At 24.0% G+C, this 16373-nt stretch overlaps 1 protein-coding gene across 1 annotated transcript in view; it reads right to left on the bottom strand.

Moving 5' to 3' along the window:
* Nucleotides 1-1505: 1505 nt before the first annotated feature.
* LOC110534815 (phosphatidylinositol transfer protein alpha isoform) overlaps nt 1506-16373 on the bottom strand; it is a 149776-nt gene continuing 134908 nt past the window's right edge. Inside the window, exons 11-12 of the mRNA XM_036989524.1 lie at nt 1832-1922; nt 1506-1639 (exon numbers count right to left, since the gene is read on the bottom strand). Coding sequence (XP_036845419.1) covers nt 1875-1922 — 48 coding nt within the window. The 3' untranslated portion in view covers nt 1506-1639; nt 1832-1874. The remainder of the gene's footprint in view (nt 1640-1831; nt 1923-16373) is intronic.

Raw genomic sequence — 16373 nt, 5'->3', positions numbered from 1 at the left:
GCAGCAATGTACCAACATCTAGTGGAAAGCCTTCCCAGAAGAGTGGAGGCTGTTATTGCACCAATGTACCAACATCTAGTGGAAAGCCTTCCCAGAAGAGTGGAAGCAGTTATAGCACCAATGTACCAACATCTAGTGGAAAGCCTTCCCAGAAGAGTGGAGGCTGTTATAGCACCAATGTTCCAACATCTAGGGGAAAGCCTTCCCAGAAGAGTGGGGGCTTTTATAGCAGCAAAGGGGGGACAAACTCCATATTAATGCCCATGAATTTGGAATGAGATGTTCGATGAGCAGGTGTCCACATACTTTTGGTCTTGTAGTTTATCTGTGTGTGTTCATCTACATTAATTAATATTATATATACACAATATCAGCACATACAGAACATCACACAGAAGACCCTGATATCATGGAGACGCTCAATGGACTGAGAGATGGAGGGAGGGATGGACAGAATGATGGCAGTATGGAGGGAGGGATGTATGGAATGATGGCAGTGCAGTATGGTGGGATGGACAGAATGATGGCAGTATGGAGGGAGGGATGTATGGAATGATGGCAGTATGGAGGGATGGACAGATGGAGGGAGGGATGTATGGAATGATGGCAGTATGGTGGGATGGACAGATGGAGGGAGGGATGTATGGAATGATGGCAGTATGGTGGGATGGACAGATGGAGGGAGGGATGTATGGAATGATGGCAGTATGGTGGGATGGACAGATGGAGGGAGGGGTGAATGGAATGATGGCAGTATGGTGGGATGGACAGAATGATGGCAGTATGGTGGGATGGACAGAATGATGGCAGTATGGTGGGATGGACAGAATGATGGCAGTATGGTGGGATGGACAGAATGATGGCAGTATGGTGGGATGGACAGAATGGTGGCAGTATGTTGGGATGGACAGAATGATGGCAGTATGGTGGGATGGACAGAATGATGGCAGTATGGTGGGATGGACAGAATGATGGCAGTATGGTGGGATGGACAGAATGATGGCAGTATGGTGGGATGGACAGAATGATGGCAGTATGGTGGGATGGACAGAATGATGGCAGTATGGTGGGATGGACAGAATGATGGCAGTATGGTGGGATGGACAGAATGATGGGAGTATGGTGGGATGGACAGAATGATGGCAGTATGGTGGGATGGACAGAATGATGGCAGTATGGTGGGATGGACAGATGGAGGGAGGGGAGGTTGAGGCTTCCATTCCATGAGAAAGGTAGAATATTGTTTGTACTGAAGGAAGGGAAGGATACAGAGAAAGAGGAGGAAGAGAATGAAGAGGAGGAGGAGAGAGGGCAGGAAGTCACAGGCATGCGTAAGACAGATCCTTAAACACAGACCAACCCACACACACACAAACACTCCTCCCCTTCCTCATCACCCGACTCCCCCTAAACACTAGTACTATAAGACAGACAGCTACACCAAACACACACCTCTACAGAAACCTAACCTAGCCTGGCTTGTGAAGATCTTCAATAACAGGATGAGGGAGATAAGATGGAAAGAAAGATCGAGAGAGAAAGAAAGAAAGACAGAAAGAGATTTTTTCAGAGAAGCTATTGTTGACAGAGCAAGAGGAGAAGGAGGGTAGAATCAGCTGGTGTCGGTCGGTTTACAGTTCTGATGAGAGAGAGAGAGAGAGAGAGATACTGTAAATATGAACCACCACTATGGTTCAAGATGTAGCAGCTCTAGAATCTACTGGTTCCAATAGAACACAATGATGGTTTATAAAGCCAGATAATGATTGGTTCCATAAGGGAACTACCAGCAGTGTAGGTTAGAGGCATCCAGCAGAGGAGAGGAGTATACCAGTGTAACAGCAGCAGGGTCAGTCAGTCTTCCTCCAGTCTCATCAGTCCTCCAGAGCCACCATGCCTTTCACTGGATCCTTCACCCTCATCTAGAGAGAGACGGGGAGAAGAGGGGGAGGGGGGGAGGAGAGGTTATGTCACACACACATACAAAGACCTGAATGACCCTACCCTGCTTGCGGTTTGTGTCTTTTGTGTGTGTTAAACTCCCTCTCAGACACTTGGTTACAAATCATTATTATTCAGAAGGTAACATATTATTATTATTACTATTATTCAGATGGTTACATATTATTATTACTATTCAGATGGTTACATATTATTATTATTATTATTACTATTCAGATGGTTACATATTATTATTACTACTATTCAGATGGTTACATATTATTATTATTACTTTTCAGATGGTTACATGTTATTATTAGTATTACTATTCAGATGGTTACATATTATTATTATTACTATTCAGATGGTTATATATTATTATTATTATTATTACTTTTCAGATGGTTACATGTTATTATTATTATTACTATTCAGATGGTTATATATTATTATTATTATTATTCTGATGGTTACATATTATTATTCAGATGGTTACATATTATTACTATTCAGATGGTTACATATTACTATTATTATTACTATTCAGATTGTTACATATTACTATTAGTATTACTATTCAGATGGTTACATATTATTATTATTATTATTATTATTATTATTATTACTATTCAGATGGTTACATATTACTATTATTATTATTCAGATGGTTACATATTATTATTATTACTATTCAGATGGTTACATATTATTATTCAGATGGTTACATATTATTATTATTATTATTATTCAGATGGTTACATATTATAATTATTATCATTACTATTCAGATGGTTACATATTATTATTCAGATGGTTACATATCATTACTATTCAGATGGTTACATATTACTATTATTATTATTCAGATGGTTACATATTATTATTATTACTATTCAGATGGTTACATATTATTAATATTATTACTATTCAGATGGTTACATATTACTATTATTATTATTCAAATGGTTATATGTTATTATTATTACTATTCAGATGGTTACATATTATTATTATTAATATTACTATTCAGATGGTTACATATTATAATTATTATCATTACTATTCAGATGGTTACATATTATTATTCAGATGGTTACATATCATTACTATTCAGATGGTTACATATTACTATTATTATTATTCAGATGGTTACATATTATTATTACTATTCAGATGGTTACATATTATTAATATTATTACTATTCAGATGGTTACATATCATTACTATTCAGATGGTTACATATTACTATTATTATTATTCAGATGGTTACATATTATTATTACTATTCAGATGGTTACATATTATTAATATTATTACTATTCAGATGGTTACATATTACTATTATTATTATTCAAATGGTTATATGTTATTATTATTACTATTCAGATGGTTACATATTATTACTATTCAGATGGTTACATATTATTACTATTCAGATGGTTACATATTACTATTCAGATGGTTACATATTACTATTATTACTATTCAGATGGGTACATATTATTATTATTATTATTATTACTATTCAGATGGTTACATATTATAATTATTATCATTACTATTCAGATGGTTACATATTATTATTATTACTATTCCGATGGTAACATATTAATATTATTACTATTCAGATGGTTACATATTACTATTATTACCATTCCGATGGTAACATATTACTATTATTACTATTCAGATGGTTACATATTATTATTATTATTCAGATGGTTACATATTATTATTATTATAATTATCATTACTATTCAGATGGTTACATATTATAATTATTATCATTACTATTCAGATGGTTACATATTATTATTATTACTATTCCGATGGTTACATATTACTATTATTATTCAGATGGTTACATATTATTATTATTATTATTACTATTCAGATGGTTACATATTATTATTACTATTATTATTCAGATGGTTACATATTATTATTATTATTATTACTATTCAGATGGTTACATATTATTATTATTATCATTACTATTCAGATGGTTACATATTATTATTATTACTATTCCGATGGTTACATATTACTATTATTATTCAGATGGTTACATATTATTATTATTATTATTACTATTCAGATGGTTACATATTATTATTATTATTATTACTATTCAGATGGTTACATAGTATTATCATTACTATTCAGATGGTTACATATTATTATTATTACTATTCAGATGGTTATATATTATTGTTATTACTACTCAGATGGTAACATATTATTATTATTCAGATGGTAACATATTATTATTCAGATGGTTACATATTATTACTATTCAGATGGTTACATTTTACTATTCAGATGGTTACATATTACTATTATTACTATTCAGATGGGTACATATATTATTATTATTATTCAGATGGTTACATATTATTATTATTATTACTATTCAGATGGTTACATATTATTATTATTATTACTATTCAGATGGTTACATATTATTATTATTACTATTCCGATGGTTACATATTATTATTACTATTCAGATGGTTACATATTATTATTATTATTACTATTCAGATGGTTACATATTATTATTATTACTATTCAGATGGTTACATATTACTATTATTACTATTCAGATGGTTACATATTATTATTACTATTCAGATGGTTACATATTATTATTATTATTACTATTCAGATGGTTACATATTATTATTATTACTATTCCGATGGTAACATATTAATATTATTACTATTCAGATGGTTACATATTATTATTATTACTATTCAGATGGTAACATCTTATAATTATTATCATTACTATTCAGATGGTTACATATTACTATTATTACTATTCAGATGGTTACATATTATTATCATTATTACTTTCAGATGGTTACATATTATTATTCAGATGGTTACATATCATTATTATTATTACTATTCAGATGGTTACATAGTATTATCATTACTATTCAGATGGTTACATATGATTATTATTACTATTCAGATGGTTACATATTATTATTATTATTCAGATGGTTACATATTATTATTATCACTATTCAGATGGTTACATATTATTATTATTATTATTATTACTATTCAGATGGTTATATATTATTGTTATTACTATTCAGATGGTTACATATTATTATCATTATTACTATTCAGATGGTTACATATTATTATTCAGATGGTTACATATCATTATTATTATTACTATTCAGATGGTTACATATTATTATTATTACTATTCAGATGGTTACATATTATTACTATTATTACTATTCAGCTGGTTACATATTATTATTATTATTATTCAGATGGTTACATATTATTATTAGTATTACTATTCAGATGGTTACATATTATTACTATTATTACTATTCAGATGGTTACATATTATTACTATTCAGATGGTTACATATTATTATCATTATTGCTATTCAGATGGTTACATATTATTATAATTATTACTATTCAGATGGTTACATATTATTATCATTATTACCATTCCGATGGTAACATATTACTATTATTACTATTCAGATGGTTACATATTATTATTATTCAGATGGTTACATATTATTATTATTATAATTATCATTACTATTCAGATAGTTACATATTATAATTATTATCATTACTATTCAGATGGTTACATATTATTATTATTACTATTCCGATGGTTACATATTACTATTATTATTCAGATGGTTACATATTATTATTGTTATTACTATTCAGATGGTTACATATTATTATTATTGTTATTACTATTCAGATTGTTACATATTATTATTATTACTATTCAGATTGTTACATATTATTATTATTACTATTCAGATGGTTATATATTATTGTTTTACTACTCAGATGGTAGATTGTTACTTATTATTATTACTATTCAGATGGTAACATATTATTATTATTCAGATGGTAACATATTACTATTCAGATGGTTACATATTACTATTGTTACTATTCAGATGGTTACATATTATAATTATTAACATTACTGTGCAGATGGTTACATATTACTATTATTACTATTCAGATGGTTACATATTATTACTATTCAGATGGTTACATATTATTATCATTATTGCTATTCAGATGGTTACATATTATTATCATTATTACTATTCAGATGGTTACATATTATTATCATTATTACTATTCAGATGGTTACATATTATTATTCAGATGGTTACATAGTATTATCATTACTATTCAGATGGTTACATATCATTATTATTACTATTCAGATGGTTACATATTATTACTATTCAGATGGTTATATATTATTATTACTATTCAGATTGTTACATATTATTATTCAGATGGTTACATAGTATTATCATTACTATTCAGATGGTAACATATTACTATTCAGATGGTTACATATTATTATTCAGATGGTTACATAGTATTATCATTACTATTTAGATGGTAACATATTACTATTCAGATGGTTACATATTATTATTATTATTACTATTCAGATGGTTATATATTATTATTACTATTCAGATTGTTACATATTATTATTCAGATGGTTACATAGTATTATCATTACTATTCAGATGGTAACATATTACTATTCAGATGGTTACATATTATTATTCAGATGGTTACATAGTATTATCATTACTATTCAGATGGTAACATATTACTATTCAGATGGTTACATATTATTATTATTACTATTCAGATGGTTAGATATTATTATTATTAATACTTTTCAGATGGTTACATATTATTACTATTCAGATGGTTACATATTACTATTATTACTATTCAGATGGTTACATATTATTATTATTACTATTCAGATGGTTTCATATTATTATTATTAATATTCAGATGGTTACATATTATTATTATTACTATTCAGATGGTTTCATATTATTATTATTAATATTCAGATGGTTACATATTCTAATTATTATCATTACTATTCAGATGGTTGCATATTATTATTATTACTATTCCGATGGTAACATACTAATATTATTACTATTCAGATGGTTACATATCATTATTATTATTACTATTCAGATGGTTACATAGTATTATCATTACTATTCAGATGGTTACATATCATTATTATTACTATTCAGATGGTTACATATTATTATTATTATTCAGATGGTTACATATTATTATTATTATTATTCAGATGGTTATATATTATTATTACTATTCAGATTGTTACATATTATTATTATTACTATTCAGATGGTTACATATGATTATTATTACTATTCAGATGGTTATATATTATTATTATTACTATTCAGATGGTAACATATTATTATTATTACTATTCAGATGGTTATATATTATTATTATTACTATTCAGATTGTTACATATTATTATTATTACTATTCAGATGGTTACATATTATTATTACTATTCAGATGGTTAGATATTATTATTATTACTATTCAGATGGTTACATATTATTGTTATTACTATTCAGATGGTTACATATTATTATTATTATTATTATTACTATTCAGATGGTTACATATTATTATTATTACTATTCAGATGGTTAGATATTATTATTATTACTATTCAGATGGTTACATATTATTGTTATTACTATTCAGATGGTTACATATTATTATTATTACTATTCAGATGGTAACATATTATTATTATTACTATTCAGATGGTTACATATTATTGTTATTACTATTCAGATGGTTACATATTATTATTATTACTATTCAGATGGTTAGATATTATTATTATTACTATTCAGATGGTTAGATATTATTATTATTACTATTCAGATGGTTACATATTATTGTTATTACTATTCAGATGGTTACATAATATTATTATTACTATTCAGATGGTTATATATTATTATTATTACTATTCAGATGGTAACATATTATTATTATTATTATTATTACTATTCAGATGGTTACATATTATTATTATTACTATTCAGATGGTTACATATTATTGTTATTACTATTCAGATGGTTACATATTATTGTTATTACTATTCAGATGGTTATATATTATTATTATTACTATTCAGATGGTAAAATATTATTATTATTATTATTATTACTATTCAGATGGTTACATATTATTATTATTACTATTCAGATGGTTACATATTATTGTTATTACTATTCAGATGGTTACATATTATTGTTATTACTATTCAGATGGTTATATATTATTATTATTACTATTCAGACGGTAAAATATTATTATTATTATTATTATTACTATTATTACTATTCAGATGGTTACATATTATTATTATTGCTATTCAGATGGTAACATATTATTATTATTATTATTATTACTATTCAGATGGTTATATATTATTATTATTACTATTCAGATGGTAACATATTATTATTATTATTATTATTACTATTCAGATGGTTACATATTATTGTTATTACTATTCAGATGGTTACATATTATTATTATTACTATTCAGATGGTTATATATTATTATTATTACTATTCAGATGGTTACATATTATTATTATTACTATTCAGATCGTTAGATATTATTATTATTAATACTTTTCAGATGGTTACATATTATTACTATTCAGATGGTTACATATTACTATTATTCAGATGGTTACATATTATTATTACTATTCAGATGGTTACATATTAATATTATTACTATTCAGATGGTTACATATTATTATTATTACTATTCAGATGGTTACATATTATTATTATTAATATTCAGATGGTTACATATTCTAATTATTATCATTACTATTCAGATGGTAACATATTATTATTATTACTATTCCGATGGTAACATATTAATATTATTACTGTTCAGATGGTTACATATTACTATTATTACTATTCCGATGGTTACATATTATTATTATTACTATTCAGATGGTTACATATTAATATTATTACTATTCAGATGGTTACATATTAATATTATTACTATTCAGATGGTTATATATTATAATTATTATCATTACTATTCAGATAGTTACATATTACTATTATTACTATTCATATGGTTACATATTATAATTATTAACATTACTATTCAGATGGTTACATATTACTATTATTACTATTCAGATGGTTACATATTATTACTATTCAGATGGTTACATATTATTATCATTATTGCTATTCAGATGGTTACATATTATTATCATTATTACTATTCAGATGGTTACATATTATTATTCAGGTGGTTACATATCATTATTATTATTACTATTCAGATGGTTAAATAGTATTATCATTACTATTCAGATGGTTACATATTATTATTATTACAATTCAGATGGTTACATATTATTATTATTATTCAGATGGTTACATATTATTATTATTACTATTCGGATGGTTACATATTAATATTATTACTATTCAGATGGTTACATATTATTATTACTATTCAGATGGTTACATATTATTATTATTACTACTATTCAGATGGTTACATATTATTATTATTACTATTCAGATGGTTATATATTATTGTTATTACTATTCAGATGGTTACATATTATTATTATTACTATTCAGATGGTTATATATTATTGTTATTATTACTCAGATGGTAGATTGTTACTTATTATTATTACTATTCAGATGGTAACATATTATTATTATTCAGATGGTAACATATTATTATTATTCAGATGGTTACATACTATTACTATTCAGATGGTTACATACTATTCAGATGGTTACATTCTATTACTAATCAGATGGTAACATATTATTATTATTCAGATGGTAACATATTATTATTATTCAGATGGTAACATATTATTATTATTCAGATGGTAACATGTTATTATTATTCAGATGGTTACATATTATTATTATTCAGATGGTAACATATTATTATTATTCAGATGGTTACATACTATTACTATTCAGATGGTTACATACTATTCAGATGGTTACATACTATTACTATTCAGATGGTGAGATATTATTATTATTAATACTATTCAGATGGTTACATATTATTACTATTCAGATGGTTACATATTATTATTATTATTCAGATGGTTACATATTATTACTATTCAGATGGTTACATATTATTACTACTCAGATGGTTACATATTACTATTCAGATGGTTATATATTATAATTATTAACATTACTATTCAGATGGTTACATATTACTATTATTACTATTCATATGGTTACATATTATAATTATTAACATTACTATTCAGATGGTTACATATTACTATTATTACAATTCAGGTGGTTACATATTATTACTATTCAGATGGTTACATATTATTATCATTATTGCTATTCAGATGGTTACATATTATTATCATTATTACTATTCAGATGGTTACATATTATTATCAATATTACTATTCAGATGGTTACATATTATTATTTAGATGGTTACATATCATTATTATTATTACTATTCAGATGGTTACATAGTATTATCATTACTATTCAGATGGTTACATATTATTATTATTACAATTCAGATGGTTACATGTTATTATTATTATTCAGATGGTTACATATTATTATTATTACAATTCAGATGGTTACATATTATTATTATTCCTATTCAGATTGTTACATATTATTATTATTACTATTCAGATGGTTATATATTATTGTTATTACTACTCAGATGGTAGATTGTTACTTATTATTATTACTATTCAGATGGTAACATATTATTATTATTCAGATGGTAACATATTACTATTCAGATGGTTACATATTACTATTGTTACTATTCAGATGGTTACATATTATTATTATTACTATTCAGATGGTTATATATTATTGTTATTACTACTCAGATGGTAGATTGTTACTTATTATTATTACTATTCAGATGGTAACATATTATTATTATTCAGATGGTAACATATTACTATTCAGATGGTTACATATTACTATTGTTACTATTCAGATGGTTACATATTATTATTATTATTCAGATGGTTACATATTATTATTACTATTCAGATGGTTACATATTATTATTACTATTCAGATGGTTACATATTATTATTATTATTACTATTCAGATGGTTACATATTATTATTATTAATATTATTACTATTCAGATGGTTAAATATTACTATTATTACTATTCCGATGGTAACATATTAATATTATTACTATTCAGATGGTTACATATTACTATTATTACTATTTAGATAGTAACATCTTATAATTATTATCATTACTATTCAGATGGTTACATATTACTATTATTACTATTCAGATGGTTACATATTATAATTATTAACATTACTATGCAGATGGTTACATATTACTATTATTACTATTCAGATGGTTACATATTATTACTATTCAGATGGTTACATATTATTATCATTATTGCTATTCAGATGGTTACATATTATTATCATTATTACTATTCAGATGGTTACATATTATTATCATTATTACTATTCAGATGGTTACATATTATTATTCAGATGGTTACATATCATTATTATTATTACTATTCAGATGGTTACATAGTATTATCATTACTATTCAGATGGTTACATATCATTATTATTACTATTCAGATGGTTACATATTATTATTATTATTCAGATGGTTACATATTATTGTTATTATTATTACTATTCAGATGGTTATATATTATTATTACTATTCAGATTGTTATATATTATTATTACTATTACTATTCAGATGGTTAGATATTATTATTATTACTATTCAGATGGTTATATATTATTATTATTAATACTTTTCAGATGGTTACATATTATTACTATTCAGATGGTTACATATTACTATTATTCAGATGGTTACATATTATTATTACTATTCAGATGGTTACATATTACTATTATTACTATTCAGATGGTTACATATTATTATTATTACCATTCAGATGGTTACATATTATTATTATTAATATTCAGATGGTTACATATTCTAATTATTATCATTACTATTCAGATGGTTACATATTATTATTATTACTATTCCGATGGTAACATATTAATATTATTACTATTCAGATGGTTACATATTACTATTATTACTATTCCGATGGTTACATATTATTATTATTACTATTCAGATGGTTACATATTAATATTATTACTATTCAGATGGTTACATATTAATATTATTACTATTCAGATGGTTACATATTATAATTATTATCATTACTATTCAGAAAGTTATATATTACTATTGTTACTATTCATATGGTTACATATTATAATTATTAACATTACTATTCAGATGGTTACATATTATAATTATTATTATTACTATTCAGATGGTTACATATTATTACTATTCAGATGGTTACATATTATTATCATTATTGCTATTCAGACGGTTACATATTATTATCATTATTACTATTCAGATGGTTACATATTATTATTCAGATGGTTACATATCATTATTATTATTACTATTCAGATGGTTAAATAGTATTATCATTACTATTCAGATGGTTACATATTATTATTATTACAATTCAGATGGTTACATATTATTATTATTATTCAGATGGTTACATATTATTATTATTACTATTCGGATGGTTACATATTAATATTATTACTATTCAGATGGTTACATATTATTATTATTACTATTCAGATGGTTACATATTATTACTATTCAGATGGTTACATATTATTATCATTATTGCTATTCAGATGGTTACATATTATTATCATTATTACTATTCAGATGGTTACATATTATTATCATTATTACTATTCAGATGGTTACATATTATTATTCAGATGGTTACATAGTATTATCATTACTATTCAGATGGTAACATATTACTATTCAGATGGTTACATATTATTATTCAGATGGTTACATAGTATTATCATTACTATTCAGATGGTAACATATTACTATTCAGATGGTTACATATTATTATTATTACTATTCAGATGGTTAGATGTTATTATTATTAATACTTTTCAGATGGTTACATATTATTACTATTCAGATGGTTACATATTACTATTATTCAGATGGTTACATATTATTATTACTATTCAGATGGTTACATATTACTATTATTACTATTCAGATGGTTACATATTATTATTATTACTATTCAGATGGTTTCATATTATTATTATTAATATTCAGATGGTTACATATTATTATTATTACTATTCAAATGGTTTCATATTATTATTATTAATATTCAGATGGTTACATATTCTAATTATTATCATTACTATTCAGATGGTTGCATATTATTATTATTACTATTCCGATGGTAACATATTAATATTATTACTATTCAGATGGTTACATATCATTATTATTATTACTATTCAGATGGTTACATAGTATTATCATTACTATTCAGATGGTTACATATCATTATTATTACTATTCAGATGGTTACATATTATTATTATTATTCAGATGGTTACATATTATTATTATTATTATTCAGATGGTTATATATTATTATTACTATTCAGATTGTTACATATTATTATTATTACTATTCAGATGGTTACATATGATTATTATTACTATTCAGATGGTTATATATTATTATTATTACTATTCAGATGGTAACATATTATTATTATTACTATTCAGATGGTTATATATTATTATTATTACTATTCAGATTGTTACATATTATTATTATTACTATTCAGATGGTTACATATTATTATTACTATTCAGATGGTTAGATATTATTATTATTACTATTCAGATGGTTACATATTATTGTTATTACTATTCAGATGGTTACATATTATTATTATTATTATTATTACTATTCAGATGGTTACATATTATTATTATTACTATTCAGATGGTTAGATATTATTATTATTACTATTCAGATGGTTACATATTATTGTTATTACTATTCAGATGGTTACATATTATTATTATTACTATTCAGATGGTTAGATATTAATATTATTACTATTCAGATTGTTACATATTATTATTATTACTATTCAGATGGTTACATATTATTATTACTATTCAGATGGTTAGATATTATTATTATTACTATTCAGATGGTTACATATTATTGTTATTACTATTCAGATGGTTACATATTATTATTATTATTATTATTACTATTCAGATGGTTACATATTATTGTTATTACTATTCAGATGGTTACATATTATTATTATTACTATTCAGATGGTTATATATTATTATTATTACTATTCAGATGGTTACATATTATTATTATTACTATTCAGATGGTTAGATATTATTATTATTAATACTTTTCAGATGGTTACATATTATTACTATTCAGATGGTTACATATTACTATTATTCAGATGGTTACATATTATTATTACTATTCAGATGGTTACATATTAATATTATTACTATTCAGATGGTTACATATTATTATTATTACTATTCAGATGGTTACATATTATTATTATTAATATTCAGATGGTTACATATTCTAATTATTATCATTACTATTCAGATGGTAACATATTATTATTATTACTATTCCGATGGTAACATATTAATATTATTACTGTTCAGATGGTTACATATTAATATTATTACTATTCAGATGGTTACATATTAATATTATTACTATTCAGATGGTTACATATTATAATTATTATCATTACTATTCAGATAGTTACATATTACTATTATTACTATTCATATGGTTACATATTATAATTATTAACATTACTATTCAGATGGTTACATATTACTATTATTACTATTCAGATGGTTACATATTATTACTATTCAGATGGTTACATATTATTATCATTATTGCTATTCAGATGGTTACATATTATTATCATTATTACTATTCAGATGGTTACATATTATTATTCAGGTGGTTACATATCATTATTATTATTACTATTCAGATGGTTAAATAGTATTATCATTACTATTCAGATGGTTACATATTATTATTATTACAATTCAGATGGTTACATATTATTATTATTATTCAGATGGTTACATATTATTATTATTACTATTCGGATGGTTACATATTAATATTATTACTATTCAGATGGTTACATATTATTATTACTATTCAGATGGTTACATATTATTATTATTACTACTATTCAGATGGTTACATATTATTATTATTACTATTCAGATGGTTATATATTATTGTTATTACTATTCAGATGGTTACATAGTATTATCATTACTATTCAGATGGTAACATATTACTATTCAGATGGTTACATATTATTATTCAGATGGTTACATAGTATTATCATTACTATTCAGATGGTAACATATTACTATTCAGATGGTTACATATTATTATTATTACTATTCAGATGGTTAGATGTTATTATTATTAATACTTTTCAGATGGTTACATATTATTACTATTCAGATGGTTACATATTACTATTATTCAGATGGTTACATATTATTATTACTATTCAGATGGTTACATATTACTATTATTACTATTCAGATGGTTACATATTATTATTATTACTATTCAGATGGTTTCATATTATTATTATTAATATTCAGATGGTTACATATTATTATTATTACTATTCAAATGGTTTCATATTATTATTATTAATATTCAGATGGTTACATATTCTAATTATTATCATTACTATTCAGATGGTTGCATATTATTATTATTACTATTCCGATGGTAACATATTAATATTATTACTATTCAGATGGTTACATATCATTATTATTATTACTATTCAGATGGTTACATAGTATTATCATTACTATTCAGATGGTTACATATCATTATTATTACTATTCCGATGGTAACATATTATTATTATTAATATTCAGATGGTTACATATTCTAATTATTATCATTACTATTCAGATGGTTACATATTATTATTATTACTATTCCGATGGTAACATATTAATATTATTACTATTCAGATGGTTACATATTACTATTATTACTATTCCGATGGTTACATATTATTATTATTACTATTCAGATGGTTACATATTAATATTATTACTATTCAGATGGTTACATATTAATATTATTACTATTCAGATGGTTACATATTATAATTATTATCATTACTATTCAGAAAGTTATATATTACTATTGTTACTATTCATATGGTTACATATTATAATTATTAACATTACTATTCAGATGGTTACATATTATAATTATTATTATTACTATTCAGATGGTTACATATTATTACTATTCAGATGGTTACATATTATTATCATTATTGCTATTCAGACGGTTACATATTATTATCATTATTACTATTCAGATGGTTACATATTATTATTCAGATGGTTACATATCATTATTATTATTACTATTCAGATGGTTAAATAGTATTATCATTACTATTCAGATGGTTACATATTATTATTATTACAATTCAGATGGTTACATATTATTATTATTATTCAGATGGTTACATATTATTATTATTACT

The sequence above is a fragment of the Oncorhynchus mykiss genome, chromosome 10 (assembly GCF_013265735.2).
Source record: "Oncorhynchus mykiss isolate Arlee chromosome 10, USDA_OmykA_1.1, whole genome shotgun sequence".
NCBI classification, from domain to species: domain Eukaryota; kingdom Metazoa; phylum Chordata; class Actinopteri; order Salmoniformes; family Salmonidae; genus Oncorhynchus; species Oncorhynchus mykiss.
The sequence above is the reverse complement of the archived record's forward strand: the minus strand, read 5'-3'. Positions and strand labels throughout refer to the sequence as shown.